Genomic DNA, 20,634 nt, shown 5'->3' with positions numbered 1-20,634 from the left:
TGCTAATCAGTTGGTTTTGTGTAAATGTCTGTCTGCAGGTTGTATACTTTTCTGCCACCTACCCCTACATCATGCTGGTCATATTATTCTTCCGAGGGGTGACCTTGCCTGGAGCGAGAGAAGGCATTTTATTTTATATAACTCCAGATTTCAGCAAACTTTCCGATTCTGAGGTACAGATTGTGGTGTAACTTGTGATCTCTACTGTTTGTGGTTAAATGATATTATAAGTTTGGCTTTCTGTGCCACAGGTTTGGCTTGACGCTGCTACTCAAATCTTCTTCTCGTATGGTTTGGGGCTCGGATCTCTCATAGCCCTGGGGAGTTACAACCCTTTTCACAACAATGTTTACAGGCAAGTCTCTTTCTATCATACAGCCCTCCATGTAACCTACCATTACCCAAAATATACAGTATGGCGCGCCATGTATAAAAGACGTTACACAAAATAACACACGGCCTTTACCGATCCTACCACTAAGAAATCCAGGCATCCTCATTTATCACAGTTAGCAAGAAGGTGTGAGAATTACCAACAGAGAACAATCTAGAACTCAATAAATTGAGTGATAAAATGATCCTCCTTGATGTTCTCGGTTCCACATCCAGTGATGTCATTGCTATTCTTTTACTTTCGGGGTTCCTGTGACGTTTATGGGCTTTTGTCCAGACTATAACTCCAGCCCTCTAAGTACCTTTTCTAAATTCTTGTTTTTTTCTCCTCCAGAGATTCCATTATCGTCTGCTGTATTAATTCAGCCACCAGTATGTTTGCAGGATTTGTTATTTTCTCCATCGTTGGATTCATGGCTCATGTCACTAAAAGACCGATAGCACAAGTCGCAGCTTCAGGTAAAATGCCGGCCGTGATGGGTTTACAGAGCTGTGACTGATTCCCCTCCAGCCGGGAACCAGAGAAACATGAGTGATCTGATAGAGTTCCAAACAGAGAAACACATTTTACTCTTCTTCTCCTTGCCTCTCAGGGCCTGGATTGGCGTTTTTAGCCTATCCTGAAGCGGTCACCCAGCTGCCAATATCCCCGTTATGGGCCATCTTATTCTTCTCCATGTTGCTGATGCTTGGAATCGACAGTCAGGTAAATATAGTTTTTTAGCAAGATTTGTAATAATTTACACCAAAAGCTACAGGCGGGTTTTCACTTTTTGTTATTCTGCATACCCAATATTTTTTACGTGTAGTTTATACAAAGAAGGGTCAAATCACGAAAGGAGATTTATCTGGAGGACGAATCCAAGAGTCGGGGATATTATAGATCACTTTCCCTAAACATACTCTACAGAGTGGGAGCGCTTTTAACTTTTAGAAAACCCACGTCATGTGATTGGTTTCATGTGAAAACCGTCATTTCATTTTACTGAGGATTTTTTCAATTCAAAGCAGTTTGAGGGCAGAGAAACTGTGGAGAGATTTTAGGTATATATTTTAGGTTCACAGATAAATGTAGGTCAGTTCATGCCTCAGGCATTTAGTCGTGAGAACAACACAAGGAGTATGACTCTAAAATACATCGGTACAAAGACAATTAGCATAATGCTTTACAGGAACAAGCAGCAGAGTTAATGACTCTTCAGTAGAAAAAATATATATTTTTAAGTGGAATGCATGGATTTCATTATCCAAGTTGTGAAATGCTGTATTTATATAGACATTGATTCCCAGCAGTCCCTTCACAATTACTGGGGTCTGCTTTTAACTGTGTTTTGAGTATTTTAGGCGGATATTCTAATTTAATGGTAGTTTGTGGATTTTCTGCTGTATAACTGGAAACATGTTATTGGAAGCAGCTTTGTTATTTAAAAGAGCCGGGCCATTTCAGCACCATATGCTTCAAATATCCAACCCAGGCCATCAAAACTAAAACTGTGAGCAGAATCAAAGGTCGATCGAACAACTAATAGCTAACGGAATCCTAAAACTTGATCAGGATGCGCAAGTGCCAAGTCTTGAACTATCCCAGGAATCCCAGGAACAGGGAGCAATCCCGCTTTATTGCCCCTTGCAGGAGATACTGACAGTGTGCTCGCTTGATGAGTACAAGAGGGAGTCAGCCTGGCAACTGAAGCTTCACCAAATAATGCCCTTTCCTCTCTGCCGTTTGATTTCAGTTCTGTACCGTGGAGGGATTCATTACGGCACTTGTCGATGAGTTTCCCAAACTGTTACGCAACCGAAGAGAAATATTCATTGCGATTGTGTGTGTTGTCTCCTATTTGGTGGGACTGTCCAATATAACTCAGGTGAGCTGGTAACCTTGAGAAGGGAGTCATAACGATTCTTTTGTGAACAATATCTCAAGATTCTCTACCCGCAGTTTTCCATGTTACCAATAAAATCTTTTCTAACACGTTCACCCCTTACCAATTACCTGTTTCTATAGGGTGGCATTTACGTGTTCAAGCTTTTTGACTATTATTCAGCCAGCGGGATGAGTCTCCTCTTCCTTGTGTTCTTTGAATGCATCTCTATATCCTGGTGTTACGGTAAGGCAGTCTGATTGCAGTTATTAAAGAGTTCGCCTTTGGTTCACATAATTATATTCTTTGCATTCATTGCAAAGGCCTTTGGGATATTCCTGATATAATATAGATTTGCAGCGCGGTTTATCAGTAAATAAAATACGTTTTGAATCATAAAAGCAAATTAAATGCTCAATATAATAAAATGGGAAAGATTGATAAAACACACGTAGAAAATGGTTTACCAATTAATGAATAGTTATGCAAATGCTACTAATGAGTTTTTATCGAATAGTTTAGTTAATACAACTGAGAATGAAGAAAACGTGTTTTTTTGTTTGAATGAAGATATTCTGGTTGCGTCCCATGATAACGAGTCATAGCCAGGCAGCACCCCTCAGCTAATATGTTCCTTATACTAAGAACTTTTCTTCATCTTTCTTTAGGGGTCAACAGATTCTATGATAACATTGAGGAGATGGTTGGCTACAGACCCTGCCTGTGGTGGAAACTCTGCTGGTGTTTCTTCACACCTATTGTGGTTGCTGTAAGAATTAAAATCTCTACTAAATTAAATCGAGTTTGGATGCAAATTGAAAGGGAATAACGTAGATAATTATGGGTAGGAGAAAAGGGCTGCGATGGTAACAAGGTCCGAGCACAGGGACAAATATATTGTTACTCTATACAATATCCTCTTATAAAATGTCACTAATAAAATGTCTCACAACATCATCTCTAATGAGATATGAGACCATAATTACAACCTAAATCTTAAAATATCATGAAAGATGGCTTTTTTGCATTCGTGTATGAAACTCCTTCTGAATACCCTGATTAACGAAATGTCAACGAGAGTCCCTCAAGAAAGTAGCTGCAGAGAAGCTTCTATTTCTGTCCCTCTTGACGTTTGTAAAACTGTACTTTTCATCAAATTTTCTCGTGTTGACATTCTAACCTTTCCAGCACTAATTCATTCCTCATGATTTTCACTGCTGAAATGCCCTCATCTCATCCGACATGGAAGGCAAGAGAAAAACAGACACATCGGAAGATTCTAAGTTAGCTTTAGACTTCCTGTAGAGAATGCATGCCGCCGGAGCGCTACTTTCCACAGCAGAAGGTGGACGTGTTACATGCACCATGTCCCACCAACAGCACATTCTAGGCAAACCCTACCCCGCTGCCCAATTATAAGCTTGTGTGCAGAACCTGTTCCTCAATCATAGAACTTAAAATCAGCTCGAGTTCCAACCATTGCATGTCACAAGTAATTTTTCTTATGCTGATTCCAGTAATTTTTCTTTGCAGGGTGTGTTTCTTTTTAGTGCCGTCCAAATGACTCCACTGACCATGGGAAGTTATGTCTTTCCATCTTGGGGACAAGGCGTTGGTTGGTTCATGGCTCTGTCTTCAATGGTGTTGATTCCAGGTTACATGGTGTATAAGTTCCTCTCCCTTAAGGGTTCATTAAAACAGGTAAGAAGAATCTTGATTCCTTTTAATGCTGAATGAAATACAAGGAATTGGGGAAACATTGAAAGGAACTATATTGGGAAGGGTATACAGAGGGACAAGTAAAAGTGGAGAAAGAACTGCGAAATTCTGTATAGTCAAAAAATAAAAATCTTGTGTTTCTTCTCAAAGCGCCTACAAGCGATGATCCAGCCCAGTGATGATGTTGCTCACTCCGAAAATGGTCCGGAGCAATTGTCACAAAGCAATTCTGCAAACAAAGAAGCATATATATAATATTGATACTGTATTCTAACAAGTCTTTGAATACAAAATGGTTGATATGACCACAAATTTACATCTGGAATAAATGAATTTACCTACCTCCTGTGGCAAAAAAGGGATCCATCACCCGTAGAGCACAAGGAAATCAACTAGGTTATTTTATTACCGCTTTGTGGAAACCACGATGAAATGGTTTGCGTCTTCAGGCTACTGAGACTGTTAATGTTTTTATCTTTCCGCAAGATTTATACACAAAATATTCCATTTTTAAAAATACTTGGCAAGAAGAGCTGAGGTTTTGTGTAGCATATTTTTAATGATTTACAAATACATTCCTTACAGGCAGCTCCAGTAAATTGAAATACAATTTTTTTTCTTTACTATTTTTACACTCCAGACTTTTCTAAAAAAAAATGTTAAATTAAATTTAAACCTCTCATAAATACGGCATTTTTATTTGGTTCTAGTTTCCGTGTGATTTCAATCCATTAGCAAAATTACTACACATTCTTTCTGAATGAAAGCTCAGAAGCACAAATGAATTCAGGAAATTTTATGAGGACCAAACAGAACAAGTGCATATTGTAACAGAAAATCTAAAATAACAAAAATGGATCCGAGATAAAATGAACACCAGCATAGTTTAGAACTCATAAATAAAAAAATTGCAGCCGCATGAGATAAAATCAATCATTATAATACATTAACAGCTGTAACTGTCTAATGAGTGTGAAAGGAGACTATGATTTTACGATAAGGGCATTCTCAAGAAAACATTGTAGTCTTCTTCAATTCTCTGCCAAATTGTGTAAAGCACACGATTGTTATACCCTCGTGGTTAATAATAATTATACAAAAATCAGGAAGATACATTGATAGAGACCTTTAAGCCACAAAACACCCCTGCTCTGACCTAGCACACCTTTCAAATAAATACTATTTCATATTGCTCATCAAAATGAAGTCAGAATAATATATGTGTAGTTACTGCATTGGAATCTGACTTTGGTTGAGTGGCAGCTACGACGAGACTTGGGGTAAATGCTGTATTTATATATTTTAAATGACTGTGACCGAATTGCACAATGGTCATGTTTACGGGCCACTTTTTGTGCATTTTCCAGTGTTATATAGCACACCCATAAACTTAGAGCTAGTATATGGTACAGTGTTAACTGTGAATGTTGGTTTTGTTCGTCATTATTGTCCAAAGAGTAAAAAAAAAAAATATATAAAATATATATATATATATATATTATGTTCTTGCAATAAAGTAATAATTTCACAAAGTCAAGCACATTATGATAGAAAATGTATACAGATATTTTAACAGACTTTGTATGGCAGTATTGTTTAGTAAAGCCTGAATCGTCTTATCTTAAATGTACAATATTCTGTATAGTATATTGTTTTCAATGTCTGTAGCTGGATCCTTTGGAAAGCCGATCAAATGTCTTGCTGTACCACTAATTTGTATATTTTACAATCTGTCTAACATTTTGTTTGTGAATGATTCAGTTTCTAATCGTTTTATGTATGTACTAAAGTCCAATGTTGTTCTAAAAAAAAAAAATACAAAAAATAACGTATTAAATGTTTGATTGTACCCAAATATTACATAAAGATTTGGTGCGCTTCGTAGCAGCCTTCTATACAAATATATGCTTTAGCAAGATAGTGTCGTAGGAACTACTGTGTTTCGATTGTGAATAGACGTACCCTTTTGTAGTATTTGCCCTGAGAACAACCTGTCTAAATATTATGATCAAATAAGCTTACCTGCAATAAGAGTTTATCATCAAGATACAAATACATTTATCTCTATATAAAAATATATATGTAATGTATCATATACATAGTCTAAATATATATATAAATATATATATATATATATACAGAGTCTGATTTTAAAATACAGTATTATATACATTTAGGAACCTGCAATATGTTCTATGGACCAAATGTAATATATTTATAAGATGCATTTGAAATGTCTTTTAAATGGTGTCAAACTGTACTTATAGCACGGTGGTCATGTATGCTTACAAACATAGACATTCAATAAAGGATATATTACACAGTAACGGCTTTTATCAATAGTCATTTTTTAAATCTAATGGGGGTGACAAATACTTTGTTAATACTGGAGATTTTTGTTTGAGTGGATTTATAAAAGAAGAGAAATAAAGAAGCCTGGAATGAAGGGTATTAAAGTAATAAATAAAAGTTCAGATGATCAGATATTAGGGATGTGATTTCTAATCCAGATAAAGGGGCAAAATGGATCGAATGAGTCTTCCTTAAAACGGAAACAAAATCTTTATGACCAGCTTACTCAAAGAAATGTCACTTTTGTTATTTAAGTTTTAGCCCAGTTATTTAACATATGGTGAAAAAAGGGGAAAAAACTGTTTTCCTGCTAACCTTGTAGCTGAGAACCCCGCAGTTCAGTAATTGCATTTCTCTATCCCTTGTCAAAGTCACAAGCGCAATAAACAGGGTCAATCTTTGCTCTTTAGCAGGTGGTGAAAGCTTACATTAATTTCTGCCAAATGACCTCGGCAGTGTATGATTTTATCGACTTTCACAAATAATTGAAACTCCTTATCTGCATTTGTGTTTCTGATTTCGGAGCCGGTCCTGTGAGAAGCCGCAATGCGTGCTTTTAATGATTGTGCTCATCTTGCAGTTGCTGTATATGTATATTTACGGTATATAATATATATATATATATATATATATATATATATATATATATATGTATAGTGTATATATATATATATATATTGAGTTATTGGATAAAGTCTGAGTACTTGTAATTAGTGTAATGTAAATTGCAGCGTATGAGCAGCCAGCATCAGGTCCTGTCCATCAGCCCAAAACTAACTGATTGTCCCTTAAGAATAAACTGGAATGACTTCCAATAATATGCAACCTGCTGAGCTTCAGAAAACTATTTCCATGCTTAGAGCCAACCCAACTGTGATCAGATGAACAATAATACTAACTGGCTTACTCAACTCTTAGCCTGAACACATGGTCCTTTAAATATGTTTTCATACCTTTCCTTTTGCTCTTGCAACAAAGAAACCATGCAGAGCACTTTATTTTCCCAAAACTGCTTGATTTTATTTGCATGGCCAGTGGACATACGGAAAAATAAGACATTCGGTATTTCTTAAAAGAACAAATGTATGTCTATATTCAGCATACATATAGACATATTAGACTTATTAAACAATTCATACATTTTTGTCTTGTTTTTGGTCTGGCTTTTCAGGTCAGGTCATTCTCATTCACTCGCACTCCCTAGTCTCTAAAAACCAAGTTCCCCGTCTCCCCTTCTGTTTCCGCTTCCCCCACTTCTCCTTTTTCCGCTTCTCCTTCTCCACTGCTTCTTCTCTCCTCTTAAGAGTACTTGCGCACAACATGGGGACAACCCCTCATTCCTCCAATCAGAGGAAGGGTACCCCCCCTGTTGTGAAAGTAGTGTGAAGAGGAGAGAAGAATGTAGACAGAGAAGCGGAGATGGAGCGGTGGAGAAAGAGGAAACAGAATCAGAGATGAAGCAGCAGATGAGGAGAAGAGAAGAAAGAGGAGTGGAGGAGCAGAAATAGAGGAGGAGTGAAGAAGGAGAAGCAAAATGAAAATTCAGAGCTTTCTCGTTTGTTTTCGTTATTTTCAGATATTAGTATGAATTAATGAATTTAACAAAAATATTTCTTAGGAAATTGCTACTTTTGGAGATAGAACAGTGACTCTGCCTACGGTGAGAAAAGGGGCTTTACATCAGAAAAAACTCCCCACAACAAAAATGTATTTCAAATTTTAAAATATTGTTTTCTTTGTAAAGAACATTAATTATTTGATTTATACAAGGCCCCTTCCAAATCTTTATGCTGGATCGATCTTCGTTTCCACTCATTATAATAAAGGAATTTCATATCACATTTAACCTTTTCATTGACAAAGAGGGAATGGATGAACTATTAAAGACATTCAACCTCGGTTTCTGTTTCAAGAAAATGATGAAGTTAGAAGCCTAATACATCAAATTCAGCATGTCCACGATAAAAATAACAGACACAAACAGCCTACATAACTAAACTAAAAGGCACCTGAATTTGCCAGGTGGAAGCGCACACATTCGGCGTGTTACATAATCCTTTAATGTTGGCAAATCCTACATGATTTCCTTTTCATTTAAAACGATAGAGAAACATCAAACAATTCCCTTCAATAAGAAATCTGCAGGGTTCTAGACTTTCTACAACCAGGGGATTTTATTGTATAACTTCTTTCCCCGGAGTCACTCCCAGTGAGTTTCCTTAATCTGTTATTTTAGCAATTTCATGTGATTCCAACTGTCTGCCCCATGGGGAGCTATCAGAGCAAAACAAACTCTCTTAGTACGGAAACAGATGCTGGGAAGGTTTATTTGGTGAAAGTGTCACGAGCAGATTTAAAGTAATGAGATGATATTCACAGAGATCCTGTAAGTAGAGAGTTAGAGTCAGCTGGAGATACAGTGAGATCTTGGGGTGTCGATCATTTCAGGTATAAAAGATTGGAACACACGCTCTGGAAGTACAGACTACAAGTGTAACGTCACAATTCCTTAATCTCTTCCCTTTCCAATGTATACAAACTTAGTCAGTGACCACGTGTGACTTGTCATCCAGGGAATACATGGAAGAGACATAAAAAAATCTCCCCAGATGAGCTTAAGAGGGAAAGGTAAGGATTTGGGAGATGGAAGGGTGAAAGCAAACATGTAGGAGATCCTTTATGTTTTGTTAGGGAGTAAAACTGTTGCTGTTGCTACTTGGAAGGGTCCTCTGGGTCCACATGAAAGACCCTGTAAAAGCAGGTGAGCAAGAAAACTTTGTGAAGATTTTGATGGAGAAATAGCCAACTTTTAGCAAGCAGTTGAGAGGAGAATTTTATGACCATATTGATAAGCCAGCTATGACAGACGGTTAATAATTACATGCTCCGCATGGTTTTATCTGGTTGAAGACAACAGATATCGTCAATGTGTTCATCGCATCAGTCAACTGCTGACAACCCATTAGGGAGATTATTTGTTTCTTGGCAATGTCAGTCTGAGTGTGCAAAACATTTATACTGCATATTACAAAATGATTGTGATAGATGTTCATTACAATAAAAGACAAGTATCTATATATAGTAAAATAGAAGTGAACCTATATAAAGGGTGGAAAGATAGAGTCATATAAGGGGAAAGGACTTAATGAAGGACATAAAAACTGAAATGATAGACGGGAAAAGTAAAAAAGCTGGGGGATGGATTTTCAATGACGCCTGCTCCCGAGTGACACGTCTTGGCTCGCGTTCTGCTGTGTGTCCTCAATATGTCCACGGGTTAGTTCTCATACTCATGTCTAGCACTGGTTATAAAGGTCATCAAAGGGTTACATTATAGTTTTTGTAATGTAACATACTTGCTGAAATCTCCCCAATTGGCTAAACTCCTACAGAGGGTCTCAGTTGCCACTTGCTGTAGCATTTACACATATAACACATGAAGTGCATATTACTTTGTGAAGAAGAAGAAAAAGGCTTTTCTGCAAAAACCCTCTTGGAGCAAAATTACAGAGTGCCGCACATGGCAATTTTATCTATTAACGTGTCTTCTCACGCCTGGCAGTCAGGCTAATAGCGCGGCAGCTGGAATAGATTTACAGACTCGAAATAGCTGAGCTTAAACACACATACAAACAGCAGAACTACTTATCTCCAACTAATCTTCCTTTAGGCTAAAAACTCTTCTGGTCAAAGCACAATTACTTTCAAATAACCTGCTTTCCAACAGGTGTTGGAAAACGTGCTTCTGCGGCACCACAGTTTTCACCTCATTCCACTTTTTAAAATCAAATGTTTGTAATCTCCTTGTAGGCAGATTATATTCTTTGTTTGGCTGTCCCCAAAGACAAAACATTTTGTGTTCTGAAGTTGTGTTCTTACATTTAAAAATGGGGACAATCATTTAATTCTTCTGGTTTTGCACTTTCTCTCATTCAGGCCAATTTTTATGAGAAATGGTACTTGCATTGAAACTAATAATTAAACTCAAAGTATGTGTTTGGAGTCATCTGTTTAATGCGCTTTTGGTTTATATTAGGGATATATAGATTAAGGTGATCATATACTCGGCCTTAATGCCAGGTGAAACCCCACAAACAGCAAAAAGTTCTTATTACCATGTCAGAGGTCGTCACTGGATCCCCCTGGACACAAAACACAGAAGGGTCCTCGGACACTGAAAGCCCCTCTGCACAACCAGAGGAAGCAAAATTCCACCAAAGCTCTTTCCTGGGCTTCACATCACATGATATCAAATAAAACGGTAACGATAAGTCTCATAAAATTGGGGCTGCCCCTTTTCTGCCAAACCATATAATAATTATTGCACAGATAATTACCCATCAGAGGTGAATACTGCATTCTTGTAATCTGTTTTCCAGCATAACCAAAATCTGCCACCATATTAAGATGTTACCCCCTGTCAGACGCAGCACCGGTGTCCTTTAAAGACCTTTAATCCTAAAATCTAGGTCAAGAGATATGATATACACATCTGGAAAACATTACTAGTGACAAAATATACAAATAAAGTCATCCTACGTTTATATTAACTGTGGGCCACGTAATACCAACGAGGCAGTGACATCTCGTGGAAATATATGTAACTCCAACCAGAGAAGGAACTTGCCAGCTTTCCTTGCAACAGAAGATAGAATTATAGTGGAATCATAGAATTATGAAGCATCACCAAAGGCTTCACGTGGATTTCACAACCTGACATCAGCAATAGAAAGCAAACGACTTTATAATAAGTAAAGGAACGTCTAGCTGGCTCCAACTGGCCATTTTCTTCTAAGGTGTGATTCACGTCCACATCGGCTGCATAATGAGTTTTCAAAAACTAAAATATGGTTGGTTTTATTCTGTTGGTTTGGTTTCGCACGGTCACCAATATGACTCTATGAATTACCCACTGGCTGCCTGACTCAGCCCTTCGCTAAAGAACGGCTGGCACACAGAAAAACCACAACTCCTTCTGGGTCAAAATCCGGTGAGAAAAGTATGTCATTCCATTGGTTTAATATAATTACACTTTATCAACGTATAATGAGTAGGTACTTGGATTGCTGATAAAACGTTTATTATTATTCACAGATAACATTCAATAAAATTATTTATATTCCTGATATCCAGTTATTAAATATTAGCGGAACAAAACGGCAGAGGACAGTTCTTAATCTATTATCTACAAAACAGAAATGTGACAATCTTATTTCCAGATGAAATTAATTATTTTTGCAGCTCGTCTGATTTAATCTTCTGTTCCGCTTTTCCTCTTATCAAGTTGTCAAAGGTTGATGTGAAACTGAATTGAGGATTATTTTCTATGATGTGGCATTTTTTTGCCTTTTTTCTTTCCAAAAGGAGACTTCAAAAGCCAATAAATCTGAAATCAGCACTCTTGTTATTTTTTTGCATTTTAATTTTAAGTGCATGAAACCTGAAATCAAGCACTTTAATTAATGAATATAAAACAGATTATTTCTGGTGGATCTAATACATTTTCTGTAGTCAGCACTGTGAAAGGTTAACTTTACAAAAATAATACTAATTTTGGGCTTTATTTCATGAAGTATATATGAAATAAATATATATATCTCACACTGGTCACTTGGAGAAAGATTCTTGAGAATGACATCATGGCTCCATGGCGCGTGTTGGTCTAATGCTAGATTACTATGGTTTGCTCTACTAGGTAAATGCACAGGCGGTGATTTTATTTGTTTTAAAATCTCTTCTGGAACCTTCCAGAACAGCCACGGTCAGACTCGTGGGTGTTTGTGACGTGAGTCGTCACCGTTGCGTTATTATGTAACATTGTTTTAGATGTGAGTCTTTGTATAATCCAGGAAAGGGCTCTTCCTACTGCGGCACCCTGTTTAAGCCTTTCATGTGCCATTGTACAGCGCTGCGGAACATGGTGCCGCTATATAAAACAATAAATAGTAATAATGGATAAAAACATTATAGAGCCTGGAGAGATCTCACAGATTTCACAGTAAGCTGTAATCATGTAGATTTAATCTATAATTTTAACCATTCTACCAGAGCCTCGTATCACCCGCCTTTACTTCTACCCATATATTTTGAAGGCAGCTGGTGCCAATAGAGATGTTTGTCGCAACCTGAAATTTTCGGAAACACAATGCAAAATGACTATTTGTTACTGGGGAAAAAAGTCCCGATCAGCTCAGTACATTCAAAATTGCCTTCGCTTTCTCCATTTACCCTTCAATGTCTCCAGCGAGGAGGATTTCTAATACGCTTGCTCACCTCCAGTTGCTAAGCAACAAGCCCGCAATACTGGTGGCAAATTTTTATCCATTAAAGCATCAGAAAAAGGAGAATCGAAGGGCAATTACATACAGAAAAAACAGGAAGTGCAATATTTAGTTTTATTGCCATTATGATTATTCTTGTTCTGGTTTTATATTTATCCAATTGAAATTAGATTGGAAGGAAATGATTTCTGGTAAAGTAAGCAGGATATATTTCCAGAGCTATTATCAGCAGCCTGACCTAAAATCACCATTTCTGGGATTCTACAATCAAGCAGCAGAGTTTTATTTTAAATTCCAGTTGCCCGTGCCGTTACTAAGTATCTAAGTTTTGTTTCACTGCAAACACAACTCATTTTAACGATAACCTGTATGGTGCATGCGTTTGTTCTACTTCCTATAGGAAAGCATCACAAAAACAAATCTATGGAATGGTGTTTAAGCCTCAGAAGGGTCTGACCTGGGATAGCAGAAAGGTACAGGTTACACATTATAAACGCATTCACTAAGAGCCCCTCTGATCCACGATTAACCCTAAATTCACAGTACGTATCATGCGGCACCCTAAACGCACAACACAATTTTCAGTAGATCCAGAAATCCTATACAAGAACTTGCTTGTCTTGTCATCTTCTTAAATGATTACTAATTTCTACATGTTACAAAGATGTCAGACTGTAACAAACGTGTTGGCCTGGATAATTACCTACACGCTGTTCTGTCTCTTACAGTCACATGGACTCTGGTATGATTATTCCATAGATTCTCTTCCAGTGTTGTATGTACAGTATGTGTGTCCCAGGGCACCTACCTCCACAGGCACCATCCATTCTACTGAGCATCGACATATGATGTCATATCCCGGCACTCCACTCATAAGAACGTGCGGCTCCAGCCGCATTATGCTATGAAGGCTCGTGAAGATGGTGGACTGGGGAGATCAGAGATCTCTCTTGTAAACAGCCCACTGAGTACCCAACAGGGTGATCTATCCCTGGTTTGCAGGATCCTTCTCCCCTCAAACCCGCTGCCCTAAACCGAAATATGCCACTGCCTTAAAAGAAAGATCTGAGCGATCGAATGGTCACTCTGTTGCCAAGGTCACAGCAGATAGGGAGGTAACCCACAGTCTATAATATTCCTTGCCTTCTTAATAAATACAAAAAAAACATTATTTCTCATAAAAACATTTTAAACTCACAGATGAAACACAAACTCACTTCAGCAAAGAGAGATTAAAAATAATTGCAAAGTCATGAAGACTAAGCGTTGATGGTGACCATAAAACATCGACTATATGAAGAAGGAAGCGTTCATCTGTAACTTCACTTTTGCTGCTAACGATCCATTTGATTTGGCTAATGGGGTCTGAGAAAGCACTTCCTGAAACACATTTCTTCAGAAATATATTATGAGATAATGATTATTTTTCTTGCTTACTAGAAAATGAAAAAAGGTGTTTTATTCCTGTTCCCACATTTAAATTCCTTTAAAGAGTGGACTAGATTAGCCGATACTATCTGTCGTATAAGGGTACATTTATCTTCAAACAATGGATTTGTAGGGCCAGAGAATCAACAAACTATTCCACGGTTATGAGACTAGCAGGAACTCGTATGTAAATGGATTAAAAGGGAGTCAGTAACACAAAATTAGTGATGATACCGCTTCTTCCCCATTTAGTATGTCCTCACACTTACATCGGGTTAGGTCTGTGTTACTGCGATCAGCTGTTCGGTGAGTTGATGTAAAATGAGCACCGAGTCTTTACTGTATTTTGTTTTTGTTGTTCAGCGTGTCACATTATTATCCTAAAATTACCCTAAAAGTCAGGCGTACGAGCATTGAATTTCCGTGCGCTGCACTCACCTGTTTCATTTAGTATTTGGCGCTGGTTTTACTGCAGCCATTTTGCATCAAAATAAAATGCATCAAATTGCCAACAAAAACTCCAGAAATTGTGAAAGAGCAAAAAACGTTCTGGGTCAGACACACAGCGATCCATCAGATTTCACAGAGCCACATTAATTCCGCACTTGCCTGAGGGTCCGCTTCTCATTGCAACAAAAGGTCAAGTTCCTCTGGAAGACCTGAAAAAACAGAATTCAAATACAGACGGAAACAGCAAATAAACTGAGGATCCAACCCTTAAAAATCAAACGCACCACATCGTAGAGCCCAGAACATAAATAGAAGTATATAGAACACACGTTTCTAGTTATAAATACAAATAGCGCAAGGAGAGGAAGGATCGGGACGCATGCAGCTATAAAACATGCCCAAGAAAATACAAAAAAAGAACGTTTCTATATTTTATTTTTTCTCATGGATTTATCCAGAAAGTAACACGCAGGGTCCCAATCTTACTCTACTGGTTTGTCTGACATACCTATAATATAAAATATTTTATCCTTTTTTTTGTTTGTTTTATCTTCCAGTGTTCAGATGCGATTTCTCCATAGAATCTCATGATATGTTGTTGACTTTGAGTAAAGACTTTTTCAGATTTATTAATAAGCCCTTTAGAAAGGTCCAAATTGTTTATTACAGGTAAGTGGCCCAGAGGGAATTAATCACCATAAATGATTAGCCTGGAACTCAGATCTTTCCTATCGTGTCACTGACTGTCGGGATGAGCGACACATTTAAAAGGAGGGAATTATGACCTCTGAATTTGCAGATTTTCCAAATTCACAGATCAGATATGTCGGTCTTCTGCTATTTCAAGACACACAGAACCCCAGGGCACTGAAATATGTAGCAGAAAGGTCATCGGGGATGTTCTGAGAATTAAGCCAAGAGTCGATGAAACAACTCATTCTGTCACATATGTGAAAGTAGAACTTTTTCCCTAATGAAATAAAATAGTGTTTTGTTGAACGTGGCAATACAGAATATCACTGAGTATGTGCGCTTAACCCATAAAGACCACAAAACAAAAACACCAGATTACGGCCCAGTCCATGCACCAAAATGTGATCCGCAAGACAACAACATAACGGTGTTTAATGCAAGAAACACATCCTGGACTTCCTAGACATATTCTTATAAAGCCACGGAATCACGACCCAGAATCACGGCTAAAACAATTGGCAGAATCATATTTGTAGAATATGGAACACAATCTGATTCGGTTTTTTGTGCAAGTAACTGGGCAACTTTCTGTAAACAAGGCGTCATCCCATTGTAATGAAATACTTCATGAGAGCCCAAAAACTAATGGGAAAAAGGCTTGTGATGGGCTCACGTGCCAACAGTTTAATGGTCTCTTTCTCCATCTGTGCAGAAAACGAGAGAGCAGAGCAGAATACTAACACGTTCTACCTGTAACCGGCCATAGACACTGAACGGGATGCCAGCCTTCTCCTCCTGAGCAACGTAATCCCACCATATCCCGCTCCGGCTCCCACCTGAAGAATCACCGAGTGAACGGACTGATGACATAAGAAATCATCTTCTGTAAACACAAACTGCATCCACTGTCCTCTACAGAGTCAAACAAAGCTTCCTGAGTGACACGAAAATATGACCCTGGCTCACAGATTATATTCATTTAGGTTACAAATAACTAGATGTTTGTTATGGGAGATGCGTGGCAACTGAATTTCTGTGGGTTTGTTTAAATCAATAGGTTAGCCGCGCTATGAACATGTACAGATATTTCTATTAAACATGATGGCAAACGCACAGCCGGGAGCAGACCTGTAACTAGCTGGAGAAGCAGAGAACGCAGCGGAGCAGCGGAGGATTAAGCAGATAGGAGAAGCCGCTTATCGCTGCCGCCCAGCACTCAGGTGCATTTGGCGCTGGCGCAGACAGACAGGTCGGCACTTTATACGGATGCAGCTTTCTGGAACCTCTCCAGACAAATTCATGTCTTTTCCTGTTAAAAGGGACACAACTGGGACAAATAATGACTGTGTATTTGTAAATGTACATGTAAGTAGTTTAGGGCTGTAAAAACCTGAGCCCCTGTGTGTCCCCCATCCATGCTAAAGCCCCAGAGGAAACAGCCAATGGCTCTGGAGCTATCGGTGAAAGTAATTACTGGGCTCGTGTTTTATGTGTGGCAAGTACGCTAGGAAGCAAAGGAAACAGAGACAAAAACTCTAATAACTCAAAAACACCTGTAACAGTAACGTGTGCTGATTAATAAAACCCGGTTATAATCTTTCAATGCCAAACGTTGCAGATATGGATTTCATGAGTGGGGCTTTCTGGTGTTATCGAGAAGTACAATTCCAACTAAATCTACTTTTATTGTATATTTATGTTTCAAACCATAAGTAAAAGGTAAATGTTAAGATTATGAGTGAATGCGCATAAAACATGGTTCATAAACCCGAATGCAAATTCTGAAGTACATTGTTCTAGCTCTCTAGGACAATTGGAATTTATATGTGATTATTGCCAACTTTTGGTAATTGCTCATTTCTGCATCAGTGGTTCTCATACTTTTTGTAACTGAGGGGTAACATTTTTGAACACCAGGTCGCTCGCCTATGGCAGCTAATGATCCCACAAAGCACGTCTCCAGCGACAATATAGTATACTAACCAATTACATCAACAAAATGTCAGAGACTCACAAATATTACTGTTAACTTAGTCTAGACAAGAGCAGAGCCTCAGCGAGGAAACAGTTCATTAAACTGGGATGCATTAGCTTTGAGGAGTTTGTGGCAACGTAACTCCCTGCTGTTATTCCTCCTTTAAAACATAATAATTTTACATGGCAGACTGCGAATGTGTCGGTTTGAGAGTCTGATAAAGTAAGTGTAACAAGATTCATGAGCCAAGTAATGAAAAGATTTATTACTGGGATATAAAACTCTTTTACCGTGTCCTCCAGAGTATAACTTCCAGCGAGTCTGCACTGTGCATCCCGGTGTCCTGGCTACAGGGGGTATGAAACACCGGGGTAGGTTCTGGGGCCTGTGCACCTTACATGGGAGCCACCAGATAATGTGCGCTTTATTTATAACTCCAAATCCGAGCACCCTCCGCACACTGCAAACAGATGTTAATTGAATTTTGTAGCGGTTTGTAAGGGATTTCAGCAGGGATCGGAAGCCAGGTTTATAAACAAAAGAACAAGATTTCATTCATCCATAAACATACAGCTTCTTGAAAGAAAGATAAAGGTAATTCAACAAATAAAAACATGTATTATATAGACGGGCAATACTGGGGGTAATTTGTGGTTGGGATCGCAGCATCCGTCATTCTCTCACACCTATCACTCCCATCAAACCTATCACTCCCATCACACCTATCACACAAAACACGTCTCTCCTTCACTTCTTTACTCGCTCACAGCTGTCACAAATAAATCCCATCACACATATCACATAAAACACCTCACTTCCTCACCCCTTTACACATCACTCCCATCACACCTAGAACACAAAAAACCTCACTCCCTCACTGATATCATGCATCACTCCCATCCCACCTATCACACACCTCACTCAATCACACCTATCACACACCGTAACTGAGCATGAAATGGCAGGTAGGAGCGGCTGTAGGCGGTCAGACTGCTGTGATCTAATACAAAGAGAAGTATTTCCATAAACTTTTAAACACAGTTTTAACTGAAAGCAACATTAAGGAGCAAAAAAGTGGCCGACAGGTTTTACGTCTCTCTACATGATGCCGCCCTTATCCGGGGATATTTTAAGGAGTGTTACAGAATTGTTTGAGTACTAAATCGAAGTCTAAGACTCAAATATTCCGGCACTCATATCACTGTTCCTTTTTTGTTGTATAATAGGAAATATCATTTTGCAAACAAGTTCCAATTAATAATATCAATCTTCTGATATCCCTTTGAAACTTGTGACGGTACGAAAGGGTGAAAGCCAATGGTTTTAACTGCTTGTGTAGTCAGTGCGCACAACGGCAATCAAGAGACACAGCTAATCAAGGGAAAATCTGATTGCAGATACAAAATGGGATCTTGCCTGTTACATTTCACAGTGAAGTGATTTCGATGTTCGATGTTGAAAACCCCCTTTAATCCAAATTTCTGAACTGGTTAGAGCTGGCTGTTGTGCTTAAAATTATTTCTGTTAATCTTCTTAGAGACCATTTTGGTAATAAAATACTGGTAATATTTCCATAAATGCATTTCCGTTCGACATATTCAGTTGTGTACGGCTCACACACCCTGAGAATATGACCACAGCCACCAAAGACTAAGCTCCCCTCACATTTCTTGAAAAAAAACATCTCCTGGGTCCTCATCGCCATGCCATTTCCATTAACATTATATTAACACACAAAAAAATAACGCAAAAAGCCAGACAGGAGTGCTAAATGTAGAGCAGTCGTGAGAAATAACCAAGGAATGCATGGTGGCTGCTCCGCATTTAGTACTTTGTGTCCATTAAGGACTAGAGCAGGACAGCCCAGTGTAAACATACAAGAATATGGTATGATCCAACCAAGTCCATTGGTGCTTGGTTCAATAACAGAAACATTGTGAATGCTGTGAATTGTCTGGACTGGAGGACGGAGTTATATTTAACCCTTTTAAGTCATTGTGGTGTGACCTGAAACAGTTGTATTCTATGGCTTAAAAAAGTATTTTTTCCAAATGCTTCCATTTCCATTCCACTTCTCTCTGAAATAAGTAATTGAGTCGGGTTTGTAGAAGAGGTCAGAAAAAAGAGCATGTTGAATGCATGGTTTCCTGATCTTCCTTTTTACAAAATCATCCTTAAAATACTAATTTCACGGCCCTTTCATGTCACAGGTGCGCCTGCATTGGAGGGGACCGACTGTGAACTGGTTCCCACAATTACTGGAATAATGATCACGTGATCCCGAATATTGTTGCTCTCGCGTGCCAAACAGATTACAATGCGTGCGACACCGAGAGCTAGGACTATTATGTGCTAGAGATATTTTTATACTTGGTGGAAAGTATCACAAAGGAAGCCGGGGAAATTAGATACATCTGCTCGTGTATTCCAAGAGACGGAAAAGGAGAAATATTTATGAATCTGAAAACCATCCAATGTCAAGTAATTCTGCCAAAAAGGATTATTTTGCAAAATCAGATATTATTGTTAAAGAGAATAAAATGGGGGCGTTTCGTGCTGGAACGTGCACTGTTCACCCAGCCATTAAGATGTTTTATTAATAGGTTGGGTGATCCCGCAGTCAATGGATCGGGTTTCCACGCTCCCAGGTGAATGTACCCCTGTGTGTTCCACTGCTGACAGTGATTGATGGTTAAATTACCCTGCTTATACAGTGTAGTGTCAGATTCATTATTAGGCTCCTGTCTGGGTGCCCCTGGGGACCCTCTTGGACGTAGCTGCTGCTTTAAGATGGATTCTAACCCTCTCTGTTCCATGAATTCGCTTATAAGGAATGAAAATCCAGACACAGCACGTAAAGCACGACGAGTGTGCCAACCTCATTAAATTAATATGCAAATGTCACACCGTTACAAAGTTCCTCAAGCTATAGAGTCTGTACATAATTATCCCATTTTCTTAATGATATCTATGGAAATACATTGTTTCAGATTAATACAGGATTTACCCCAATAAGCTTGTGTTTTGCGTGAGCCTGACTAGCTCTGTTGATCCAGCCAGAATATTCTATTCACCGTTACAGGTTTTAGAAGGACAGACTTGGTCCATGAATTACTCCGGTGCTGATGTCTCTTGAGCTTCATTTTGTTCATCAGCTGCCTGCCCTGAGCCTTTGTCCTGTGATCTCTACGGAATCGTTGTGTCGTACCCCAATTAACTGGTGCGAGATCTGATAATTTTCAACACACGGCTAGCAATCAGCACCAAGAAGTTCATCAACACCCTACCTGTCGAGGAGGTAACCGACAGGTTTGGTATTTGCTTTAACTCATGCAGATACTTTTTGGACTCATAGAATTTAAGAACAGCGTTGGTCAATCACATAATCAAGTCTTACTGATTCCACTACGTGGGAATGTGTTATTAAGAATAAAAGTAAAAAGGATTCATGGGCTGTCAACAACCCTGCAGTGGAAGT

The 20,634-nt window shown here is 38.5% G+C and overlaps 1 protein-coding gene across 1 annotated transcript in view; it reads left to right on the top strand.

Moving 5' to 3' along the window:
* Positions 1-6,304, top strand: part of SLC6A1 (solute carrier family 6 member 1) — a 28,128-nt gene extending 21,824 nt beyond the window's left edge. The window contains exons 7-15 of the mRNA XM_053468607.1: positions 39-173; positions 252-355; positions 728-852; positions 987-1,099; positions 2,130-2,261; positions 2,402-2,504; positions 2,927-3,027; positions 3,792-3,959; positions 4,128-6,304. Coding sequence (XP_053324582.1) covers positions 39-173; positions 252-355; positions 728-852; positions 987-1,099; positions 2,130-2,261; positions 2,402-2,504; positions 2,927-3,027; positions 3,792-3,959; positions 4,128-4,232 — 1,086 coding nt within the window. The 3' untranslated portion in view covers positions 4,233-6,304. The remainder of the gene's footprint in view (positions 1-38; positions 174-251; positions 356-727; positions 853-986; positions 1,100-2,129; positions 2,262-2,401; positions 2,505-2,926; positions 3,028-3,791; positions 3,960-4,127) is intronic.
* Positions 6,305-20,634: the final 14,330 nt, after the last annotated feature.

Source organism: Spea bombifrons, chromosome 6, assembly GCF_027358695.1.
Source record: "Spea bombifrons isolate aSpeBom1 chromosome 6, aSpeBom1.2.pri, whole genome shotgun sequence".
In the NCBI taxonomy this organism is placed as follows: Eukaryota; Metazoa; Chordata; class Amphibia; order Anura; family Pelobatidae; genus Spea; species Spea bombifrons.
Note: the sequence above shows the minus strand (reverse complement) of the source record. Positions and strands in the feature narration are given on the sequence as shown.